Below are 12,043 nucleotides of genomic sequence, written 5' to 3' on the forward strand. Positions count from 1 at the left end.
CTTTATCTGCACTTACGAGCACGGGGGGCTTTGCGAATGACGAAGGCTGAGCAGGTCTAACAGGCTGCCAGTGTCGGGAGGACATGTGGGTGCCGTGCAGAAGTGAGTCCTTCAACGTGACAGGCCAGGGTTTCATTAAGGAGCAGTGAAAGAGAGGTGAGCGAGTAATTCGGAAAGAGAACGGATTGGATGGTGTAGCCCCGGCCCCTACAGTGGCCCAGATGGCCTCCTGGGAAGGACATCAGTCCAGCTCCTAACCAGTGACTAGTGGGACAGTCAGTGGGTTAATTGAAAGAGATGTAATGAAGGGACTATTTACAGAGGCATAGGCCACATAAGGGACCCCCAGAGGGTCCCCCAGAGGGTGGTGAGGCCCCCATGAACTAGCAACAGCAGAAGGCGGTTACGTGCCGCTCTGGACCTTCGGGTCGAGGCAGGGAAGCAGTGTTTCCGGAGCCCCGAGAACTGCGGCTGCCCAGAGGGCTGAAGCCCGTCGCCATGGCTCTACCCAAAGGCCGCAGCCTCGGCCAGTGCCCCGGGACGGCGAGGGGGACGGCGAGGGGGACTCAGGGAGAACAACGCTCCCACTCTCTCCTCCCGCCTCCCGATTTCTCGCCCAGGTGACCCACTGGCCAAACCTAACGTGATGTCGGAGGAAGAGGTTGCTCTCACTTGCTTCCTGCCACGCAGAGCGAGGGAGAGTGGGCTGGAGAGGCAGGCGGAGTGTAGTTAGTTCTGGTTCCAGGACACCTCCTGTCCCTCTGAGTTAGAACAGGCCAACAACACAGCTTACCGTGCACTGTGACTGCTCTGTTCCTCAGACTGCTCAGTGCGTAAATCCTTCCCCACCCAGACAGTTCACGTGCTTACTGGTGGTTTGGCAGGTAGTTGATGTCGTTCTGCTGGGGTGGAGCCATTCAGCCATCTCACTCCTGACCCCCACGACATAAAGAAAAAAGAGTGACCGTGATCTTCACCAAGCAGAGGGAGAAATGGAAGGGAAGGAAGGTGCTAAATGGGAGGGAAGGTGATGTGCTAATTGGTGAAGGAGAAAGATTAGTTGCCACATATATAATCTGTGGAATATCAATCCAGTAAATAAAATATTTAATATTACATTTTATTAAAATAATTGTTAACACTGCATCCTATTCTGGAGTGGTCTAGTACACGTTGTTGTGTTTATATTGAGTAGATACATAATGAAAACTGGTAAAGTGAGTATTAGTGTGGAAGATTTGTAGTTGTCCCATTTGAATAAGCAGCTAATCCAAAATGCACATTTCAACCAGTCTACTCTGTCCTCAGTCGTTTATCAGAGTTGTTCACGCATCAGGCCCCATATGCACAGATCATCCGCCGTCGTCCTGCCGTCTCCTGCATTTTATTCCGTTTGGTGCTGGAAGAAACGTAACAGCCTGAGGGGAGATGGCAGGAGCATGCCTTATCTAGAACAACATATAATCCATTGATTAGGTATTAGTAATCAATGGAGCAGTACAGGCCTGGGCGCCCTTTTGTCTGATAAAATAACTGTCCATAATGAGTAATTTTTCAACACAGAATCTCAGGTGCATTACCCCTTGTAACTCGGGTTCTCGTGAGAAACCCAGACGCCGGGGGAGCCCTGCGGCTCCTCCGCGCTCGGGCTCTGCGCCTCTCCCGTGCTGTGCTCGCCCTTCGCTCGCTCTGTTCCGCCGCGCGCAACCCCCCCACTGCGCCCTCCACAGCCTGCGGTCCGTGCGCAGCAAGCCCGCTGCGGCTTCCACCTTCCCCCGAAGGAGGCTTTTAACTTCTTGGTCTCACGAGAACCTCTGTCTTCCCAAAGGACCCTGTCTTCTCTGAAGTCCCGTCAAGTGCTGGCTCTCCGCCCCGCCCCGTAGCCCTGAGACCACGCTGCCTGTAGTAGGCGCTCTCCGTCCAGGGCACTTCCGTCTCTGCCCTCCCGTTGTCCCTGGAGAGCCCAGACTCCAAGTCTCCTGTCGCAGCGTCTTCTGACTCCCAGCCGTATCGCTCATCGCTCTCACTCGCACTGTCACTCTACCCCTGTCCTGTCTCCCGGTTGTTGATTTGTGCTACTGGCTCGTCGTCATTTCCTCCAGCACTGCACCAGCCTTAATATGTGATTCTGTATCTGGAGACGTGATTCTTTCAACACATGGCTTTCAGCTCCTTGGACGCCTCTCCTTCAAGAGCCTTTTCCTCCACCTGCCTCCCGGCTACAGCTCCGTCATGTGCTCAGCTGCATGCACCTTATTCTGTGACCATCACCTCCTGTCCTTTTTTAGCTCATCCCCAGTTCCCAAAACCCTTCAGTCCTTTTGGGGCCCCTGGTCCATTGATCCCGTCCCTTTGCCCCTCGTACCTCTGATGCCCTTTCTTTCCTCGTCACCAGGCCCATGTTTTACGGCCGGTCGTTGTCCTCGCTCCCTTGCACACTGCTCCCTTGCACACTGCTCCCTTGCACACTGCTCCCTTGCACGCTGCCCCCTGGCCCTTGTCTCGCATCACCCCACTCACCTGGCACCACGGTGGCTCCCCGAAGTCCCGCTCATCCGTCCCCCTGCCCTGCTTCCAGGCGGCGGCGTGCGTCTGGAGCGCAGGAGTGCACCGCACAGGGGTCTTTCCACTCCTGGCTGCAGGCCCCGTGCGAGCCCCTCGTGCTGCTCAGTGATGACAGAGCAGTCTCCTCAGCCAGCTCCCGTCCCGCTCTCTGGGACCAGTGCGTGGCCCAGGACCGTTTTCTCTCCCCGCCTCACTGTGAACAGTAAGGCACAATGACGTGAATGAAGAAAAATGAGATTTTAAAAAGATAGAAATACAAACCCAAAATTTTATTAGATTTAATAAAAGTAAGATTACAATCCAGTAGATATACGCAGAGCGATCCTCACATAGGGAAGGAAGGAACAAAACCACACAGATACGCACGTTCATGGCCAGTGTGCCGCGAGAGGAGACACCTCCCCGGCCACCCCAGGCTCACTCCCTCTCAGTTCCCGCGCCCCCAAACCGCCATTGGCAACAAGCAGTCTGCAGAGCAGCTCGGGACCTCGGGCCGCACTCCGAGCACAGTCTACAGTGATTCCCTCGGCGGCTTTTCTTGCGTCTCTTCCTCTGCTCTCACCCTGGCTCTGGCAGCCTCGCAGCAGACCGCTTTGCCGCCTCTTTCCTCGGTGAGATGACTCGGGCCCCGGAGGAGAACTGCGTTACTGTTACCGTGCCCACCTGCCCACCGGCCCCTCTTCCCTTCTACCCCGTCCCCCGTCCCCCGTACTGTGGTCTGGCTGTCCGGTCCCGTGGCAGCCCCTGCACGGGCCCTGTTCCCGGGAAGACGCAGGAGCAGTCCCCCCGCCCCTTCCGCACCTTCCACGCCATGCTCTCCGCAGCTCCTTCCCGCCCGCGTGCTGTTGCTTCTCCCTCCAGCAGGAAAACAAGCCTGTGTCAACCCCCCTCCCGCCTCCGGTTACCGTCCATCCATTTCTCTGCTTCCCTTGATAGCAAAAGTCCTCGGAACCTGCAAGCTCGTTGCCTCTAATTCCTTGCCTCTCGTTCTCTCGTAAACCTGCTCCACTCAGACTCCGCTCCAGGGGTGTCCAGCCTTTTGGCGTCTCTGGGCCACACATTAAACACACAAACACTAGCAAAAACAGATGAGCAAAGAACATGTTTGAAGTGAAATTACTATTCTGTGTTGGGCTGCATGCGGCCCGAGGCCGACGGTTGGACACCCCTGCCACCCATACGACTCTGTCCAAAGTGCTCTCAGTCAGCGCCCTGGTGACCTCCAGATTCCTAAACCCAGGGGTCAGTTCTCCTCTCGCTTCCTTTGTCAGTGGCATTCAGTGCAGTCGGTGGCTCGTTCCTGTTTCTAGAGCCGCTCTCTTCACTGGGCTTCCGCCGCACGGCGCTCTCTCGGGTTTCCGCCTGCCGCTCCGACTGCTCGTCCTCGGTCCCCTCTGCAGGTCCCTCCTCTTCTCTCCAGATCCCTACAGGGGGCGCCACAGAGTTCTGTCCTCTGGTCTCACTTCTGCTGGCGACTCGCCCAGCCTCAGGGCTCTGCACTCCCTCTGGTGCTGAGATTCCGGCTCCTGTGTCTCCGGCTGCACAGCTCTGCTCTGCAGACTCACCCATCCCGCTGCGCACTGCACGCCTCTGCGTGGATGTGCCAGGGTCCTCTCCAGCCTCCAGTCTTCCCTCCCACGCCCATGGGACCCCGTCTCCATCAAGGACAGCTCCACCCGTCCAGGTTCCCAGGGGCTAGCTCTGGCCGGGTAGGTCCGGCTTCGGCACTGTTCTTGAGCAAATCAGGCACGTCCCACCCCAAGGCCTCGGCCTGGTTTTTCCCTTAAAATATCTGAACGACCCACTTTCTCATCTGCTTCCACTCCTTGCCTTCATGATTACCCGGCCACCTCTTTAAAATCAGAGACCCTCCTCGTATCTCCCTCCAGATCATCCGATCTGATTACGTGGCTCTGATTCTTCTGGCCCATGTATGGCATCTGCCACCCTCTAAAATGCCGTGGAATTTATTTATCGTGTCTGTTGCCTTTCTTCCAGAATGCAGGCGTTAGGGCAAGGATTTTGTCTGTTTTGTCCAATGCTGTAACCCTCAGCACCTAGAACAGTTCTTGACACATAAGCAAATCCTTGATGAACATTTGTTGAATAAATTTTGAAAAAGCGAAGTTATAAACTTTGATTCCCGAAGGTCTGATTTCTTAATGTAAGTTTGAGAGGAGATGAACCTTTCCTTCTGCCTTTCCTTTTTCTGTTGTAAATCTTCCCAGGACATGAGACTTAATTCTGTATTTTTTCCTAAAAGTAGACAAAAGATGATAAAAACAATCCATAGAATGCTTCACCATCGTTGAACTTGTGATTCCCTCTTTGTTTATTGAGCATCTACTATGTGCGCAGTGTTGCAGTTGCAGTTTTGGGGGGGACGTGCTGTGGGAAAAGTGAGAGCCACGTGGAGCCCCACACGGGTGGTGTTTGCACAGCGTTGTGAATACACTGAACATCGCTGTACTAATCTCCAGAATGCTGAATTTTGTGTTGAGTGGATTTCACCTCAATACACTGTTTTTTTTTCTCTTAAGATTACAATATAACCACAGGGAAAGTCGAACCGACATTCTTCCCTGGAGTGGGTCAGGGGTGAAGTGGAAAAGTCAGAAAGGGTTTGACAGAGAAGCTTACGCGGAGGCTGCGTCCAGAGACGCATGAATGGGGGGGCTCGCCTGCAGGAGGAGGAGGGAGGGTACACTTCACGCACGGACAAGGGTACAGAGTCAAGCAGCGTCTTCTCTCTTTGGCAAAGTGTGAAATGTTCCAAATTCTCGGAAAATAGTTTGCACGAGGAAAAGTGATAGCTGTCAAGAATTCAGTGACAAAGTGCCTTGCAGGCCATCTGAGGAATTTGGACCTGATTCCGGAAACGATCTGGACCGGGGACAGGGGAGGCACAGGGCGGGGACATCATCACACTTGCTTCTCAGAGAAGTCGCTCTGGTGCTCACGTGGGGACTCGAGTGAACGGAATCGGAGGGAAACGGGAAGATGACTGCAGCAGCCCGGGTGAGGGATGAGGAGTTCGTGAAACAGTTTACAAAACGCCTACCGCCCTGAGACAGGGATGTTCCACGTTACATTGGGAAAACTGAACTAAGTCTCTAGATAAGAAAATGTTAAGCTATTGCTGTCCTGGCCACGTGAATGATAAATTTAATAGTCTGTTAATTTCATTACAAGAAATGATTGGAAATCTCATGTGTCTGTGTGCAAGGACCGGAATATGCAGTCACTCTGCCTCTGTGTGTGTGTGTGTAAGGACTGGAATATGCTGTGACTCCCACCTGTGTGTGTACATGTGTAAGGACCAGAATATGCGGCCACTCCCTGCCTCTGTGTGTGTGTGTGTGTGTGTGTGTGTGTGTGTGTAAGGGCCGGAATACGCATTCATGCTGCCTCTCACCCACACTCTCAGGAGGGGTGTAACCCTCCCCCTCGGAAGTCTGCATTGAGCAGCTTAGGATTCCTTGAAACAAGGAATTTAAGGAATTTCCTTTTAAAATGATCTAAAAAGGTTGTTTTCAACCCCAAGGAATCACGGGGGTGTTCACTGCTGTGTTAAAAGCCCCACCAGGAGGGGTTGGGGACGGTTGAAACCGGCCCTGCGGCCAGCCGGCCGGGTGCTGCTGGCGCGTGGGAGGGCGACATTCGTCCAACACCCGTGCGTTCGGGGTGTGGGCTCTCCCAGGGCTCTCCTCACGCTGCTTGTGTCCCGTCGGAAAACGGGGGAAAGCCTGCGTGGGGGGTGTCCCTGGGACGAGTGTTACATGCACCGATGGCCAGGGTGGGAGTGTAGCAGCAGGGTCGGTCTGGGCAGGGTGCCGGAAGGGAAGTCCGCCAGGAGGGTCACCTTGAGAAGTGACGCGATGGTTTAGCGAGTCGCTCGTGTAAACAGACGTGGCTGGTGTGATAGGAGGTACACTTCCCTGCCCGGATGCCAGGAAAGGCCCAGCTGGCTTGGCCCCGAGCCCGTTTGAGAGAGGGTGTAGGAGGCCGTTTGAATTCCATTTTGCTCGCAGGAGATAAGACCGAGCAAACCAGAGATTAAGGACTTGGGGGAAATGGCAAAGAAGACCATCCTAAACCCCTGTGAGGTGCGTGCAGCCAGAGTAAAAAGACACAGGAGAGCCGGGTGAGGTCCTGTGGCAAGGACACGCCCTTCGGAAGGGTAGCTGCGGCCCCGTTTTTTCTCACTCGGACTCTGCTTCTGTGCGTGGAGTTTTCAAAGCAGGAGGCTGGGGCACAGGCAGCAGGGCAGTAGTGCGATTTAAAAAAAATTAAATATGTTTTTCATGCGTTGGGAGAGCAGTGTTTACACTCAGCTATATTGATGAAAACAGCAGTTAGACTTTTGTGCAAACAGCCGAAAATCAGCTGTGACTGCTCCTGGGGCGGCTGCCCGTGAGTGGCGTGCACCATTCAGAGCACCGTCACCGCGGCCTCCCGCAGACACACAGCGGCCCCCCGTGTGCTCGTTAATTGTGGAAATAAGGCAGATAATTTTAAAATAGCATTTGATAAATGGCACAAATAAACTGTATAGAGTAAAAGAAATGTATTTTTTCTAAAGGAACGTATTCTATATCATTAAGATGTCATTGGGAATGGGCAGTTACCAAAGGAAGCTTAAGAAAGGAAGGGATTTGATCAAAGTCGTGTGTTATGATTATTAACCCGTAGGACGTATCAGAAGAGGGAGGGACAGGGAAGAGAAAGACGGATGAAAAGACTGCCTTTCCTCCGACCCACAAACCTGAGTGGTTTCCCAAGAGCCTCCTGAATTATGCACGGCTTGGCACTAAGGCCCTTGCCACGTGGTCATGATATATTTCGGCGTCCTACCCAGCTTCTCCCCTGTAAGAGGCTCTAACGAAATTGGCCTGCTTCCTGTTCCAAAACAAACCAAAAAAGTCATATGCTTACCAACTTCTTGGCTGATGTTACGTTTTCTTCTTTCCCGAAAATGGCCACCCTCTCTCTACCTATTAAATATTCATTCATTCATTTGTGGTTGGAGCTATTTTAAGATTTGGGGATTGACTGGTAAGATGCAAGCTGCTAATTTATATGGAATTAGCTGCACAGAGGGATAGTTACCATTCAGTGTGGTAAGTGCAGTGACAGAGGACAATCTGTTACCGGAGGCGCCCCGGGAAGGTGCACCTTAACCTTCTCTTAGGCGACGGGTGGGAAGGGAAGGCTCCCCGCAGAGGCGATGCCTGTCGGCAGCCTTAGGACGAGTAGTTTCACCGGTTGGGCATAGAACAGGAAAGAAAGTGGGGGGAGTATTTCAGGCTGAGAGAACAGACTTGATTTAGCAAAGGCACTGAACCATAAAGCAGCAAATGGGTTAGGGGAATGCAAGCGATGTGGTGTTCCTAGAACAGGAAGTCTGAAGCTGGGCACTTTCAGCGGAGGGGCTCTTTCCTTGTGGAGGAGCTTGTGCAGAAGCCCCTGCAACAGGAGGCTTGGAACTGCGCTCCGGCTGCAGCGGGGGCTGCTCCCCCAGCGCTTGGGGCCGCTCCCCCAGCGCTTGGGGCCGCTCCCCCAGCACACACATCCCCCATGCCCGACCCGATGGACCCGAGCGTCCTGAGCACGCCAACCACTTCTGCTAGTTAGCATGGCCTCGGTTTCCTCTCCTTTGCTACCTTATTTAATCTGCATGTGCACAGGTCGAAATTGAAATGATTTTCTGTAGCATTCTAAACAAAATGAAGGCAGTTTTGCAGAAACCGTGAGGCATACGTATATAAATGATGTTTTCCAAGTAACCGGACTTCCTTGTGCGTGTCCCTCTCCCGTCGTCACGGACGGCCCGGAACTGTGACCGGGGCTGGGAGTCCGGCTCAGTGTGACTTCGTTGTGAACGCGCCTCAGACACCCGAGAAGCCCATGTACCCCTTCCCCTGCTCCGTGTTCCTCCCCTGACGTGGAGTGAGTTCAAGGGCTTGATGTCTTTTTCCCTGAGGAAAAGTTAGACTCGGGGGCACGGTACAAGGCCAAAGAGGTTAACAAAGATTCCTGCCGTGTTGTAGAACCTGGACGGTGCACGCATTTGAAGAGCAAGTCGGTATAAATAATAAATGTGAACTATGAACTAGTAAACTGAATCGGGACAGTCAGAATGGATAAAATAGCTTTTCTAAAATTGAGTTTCTAAAACTGATTCTCTTTGGCTGTCTACTAAGATTGGTGAGCCCCAGCTTAGTTTGAAAATATTTGAAATATGATCCCTCTAATCTTCAAGTAGATCAATATCTTTTGAAAATATTTTAGGTAAGAAGCAACCTTAGTGTTGTAAAAGTAAAATATTTGTAAGAAATTCATATTTAGAATAAAAGTCAAAACTATTTTCCCGTATATGCCAAGTCAGAGGTAAAATACCCCAACCTATGCAGGATACTTTGAATGAAATCTTTGGCTATATTGTAAGTTACAAAAGAAGGAAACAAAGAGTCTACATGAACACTTTGAAAAAATAATTGTGAGTGAATTTTAGGCCCAAATAAGAAGTTTGATATATTTTATTTATCCTTCCTTAGACATGGTAGAGACAAAGTATATGATAATAGAAACCATTTCCTACTTTTTCCTGAATATAACCTTTATAAATTTCCACGGAAAAGATCACGGGTCATTTCCTCCTGTAATATCAAAAATAACTACCACCTTTTTTCTTAATGGCTTGGGCCTTCATCGGTTCAGATAACAGATACATTCAGAACAAGGAGGAAAATGGTTGTGTTTATGTAGGTTCGTCTACTCAAAGATACAAACTTTTTTCCCCCAAACTCACCCCTGTTCTTTCCTACTTGTCAGGCAGGTGGAGGTTACGTCCTCACCTCTGACCAGAAGGGAGGTTAACCTCGCGGTGCTACTCTTTTAATTATTTAAGTCGCGGCGATAATAATCTCCGTCCTGAAAGGGATGGATGACTTGGGTGACGGTTCGTAAAGTCTTGTATTACAGGGCGCCTGTGGAAGAGCTCCTGCCTTTACCGATGTTGTTGTTGGGCCTCCCCTTGTTTGTTTAGAATTTTTACCCCTCTGACCCTGCTGTCGGCTCCTCAGTGTGCAAGCAGCACGCACAGTTGTGGTGGTGAGGGGACGGTGACTCTGGGGCCCCCTGCAGGGGGTGGGGGTGGACATTTTCAGTCCATTATGCAGACGTCGCTGTTCAGATTCTCAGGAACAGAGAGAGAGCTTTGTTCTCATCAGCCCCGGGACCCCAGTCGTGGGAGCTGGGCAGCGGGGCCAGAGCAGAAGGCGTAGCCGCCGCAGCCCGTGTGGATCCCAGCGTTTCTGGATCGGTTGCTGTGATGACTGTTCCCTGCACTCGTGGGCAGAAACAGACTATTCCCCGGCTGTGAAGGGGGGTAATAGTGACGGCTGTCTGAGAGGTCGCACGTGTGAGTCCCTCAGCCTTGCACACAGTGAGAACTCAGTGCCAGCCGTCATCACGGACATCGCCAAAATTCCGGTGCTGGAGCCACGAGAAAGGAGAGATTATGATCCATTACTGCTCTCAGCGTTGATACAGGTTCCTAGGGAGACCTCACTGTGAAGGGACCTCAGTGCCCTCCCGCCACTCTGCGGTGACAGCCCGTGAGCTTTGACATAGGTGCCGGCGCTAGGGACCCTCCGTGCCACGCACAGCCCTCACTCCCTGTGCACCAGCGGCACTGGGCGTGGTTCCGAAACCGCACCGGGAAAGATGTTTTTTCAGGGTCTCAGAACCTAATCTCACTTGTGGAAGAAAGCGTGCCGTTTTATTTCAGTATCTATATATGTTTTCATTGAACATGTACTTGATGAGCTATCCCTAAGTGCTTAATTCTAAGACTGAAGAATAGTTTGGAGATTTTACTGCTTTTATGTAAGAAAACCTTTTAAGAGAACGTTGTAGCTGAATCTCTCTGGTTGACTGTTATTCCCACTTAACCTCACCGAGCGCTGGGCAGGACTGGAGCTTGTGAGCCAGTTTCTGCTGTAAAAGAAGCTTTTATTTGTGTGGGTGTTTGTTTTGTTTCCCGAACTCCCCAAACAGGAACACACCTGGGTGTGATCTGTACATACCTCACATAAACTAATCTACATACTCGCCTTTCCTGGTCTTGGTTTTCTTTCTAAAGAAAAGCTTCCAGAAAAGGGGTTAGCAATGCTTTATTTGCCACTGTATATACTTTGCCTCGACGTGTCTTATACTTTGCTCAGGTGATTGATTACAAGCTCCCGTTCTTATTAACGAAAACCAGAATTCGATCGGAGGGTGGCCGCGGCGCGCTCCCTGCGTGGTTTCATCTCCTTCTCCTTTCGGTTACCCAGGTGCCGGCGGAGGGAGGCCCGGAGCAGCAGGCCGACTCCACCAAAGGGAGATGCCTGAGGAGGACCGTCAGCGTCCCTTCCGAGGGCCAGTTTCCCGAGTACCCGCCAGAGGGCGCCGCTAAACTGGGTAAGCTACTGGGAGGAAAGACATTCCTGGCTCTTATCTGGTGGTAATTAATGGGCTTGTTTTTGAGTGTTACCATAAAACAAAACATCCTGCATTTCCCGTTAAGGAAGCATAATATGTTATCCAGGAGCTAGAGGTCACTAGAAAGTTCTATCCTTTACAGCCAAGTGGCAGCAGAGTGAGTTGACAGAGATACAGTTTATCTAAGCACCGTGAGCTGGCTGTGTGCGGTCCTGGACACGCTGGGGGGTGTGTTGTTTCCGAGCTTGCTGCTTGGCTTTAAGTCCGGAAAGCCCATTAGGTGATCTTGTCGAAGTTCTGAGGTTCACCGGGGGGCGCAGCGTGGTGTGGGCGCTTAGTACTGAGTGGTTTGCGTCCTGGTCACGTAGGCGCTGCTTCTGCCTCGTGCAGTGTACCCTTAGATCAGGCTTCTTTGGCTGAGCTGATTTGATAGATCCCATGCAAGTTGTATTCGGGACTATGGTTAGAGTGGGTGACGGAAGAGAGAAATTTAAAAGAAAAAAACCCACCGAGTTGTTATACATTGAAGGAATTAGTGTCAGCATCGAAGCAGCGCTTTCCCTGTTTCCTGCCAGACGTATTCTGTTTCATGGTTTGCATGCTTCCCAGTGGATAGACAGGTAATTAGACAGGTCTGGTAATTTTAAGGAAGCATAATTAACATTAAATAAAATAATGAAAGGTTTTGCAATATAGGAAGTGTTTTGTATTGTTGTATCACTGATTCTAGACATGGAGGCATAGACATTTGCTAGTAGATAAAACAACCATTTACTGTTTGTATGTTGGTTAATAAGGATAATTCTGGGATTTTGCTTGTGTTTTTGAATGGTAGGTTTTGGTCTCTTCATTTTTGCCTTTTTCTTCATTTCTCTTCATATTTTAAATGGAACTCAGAAATCTTAGTCAGAATTTGAATCCTTTCTTCCTGTTTTTGTCCAGGAACATTTGTCAGTTTTCTAGGATTTAGTCAGGTTAGCAAACGCTTTTC

The 12,043-nt window shown here is 51.2% G+C and overlaps 1 protein-coding gene across 7 annotated transcripts in view; it reads left to right on the forward strand.

The window, feature by feature from the left end:
• Positions 1-12,043, forward strand: part of RASAL2 (RAS protein activator like 2) — a 278,498-nt gene that overhangs the window by 133,293 nt on the left and 133,162 nt on the right. For all 7 annotated transcript variants that reach the window (XM_045838806.1, XM_045838807.1, XM_045838808.1 and 4 more), the window contains exon 3: positions 10,905-11,031. In XM_045838806.1, coding sequence (XP_045694762.1) covers positions 10,905-11,031 — 127 coding nt within the window. The remainder of the gene's footprint in view (positions 1-10,904; positions 11,032-12,043) is intronic.

Source organism: Phyllostomus hastatus, unplaced genomic scaffold, assembly GCF_019186645.2.
Source record: "Phyllostomus hastatus isolate PE091 unplaced genomic scaffold, TTU_PhHast_1.1 phas_contig_283, whole genome shotgun sequence".
NCBI classification, from domain to species: domain Eukaryota; kingdom Metazoa; phylum Chordata; class Mammalia; order Chiroptera; family Phyllostomidae; genus Phyllostomus; species Phyllostomus hastatus.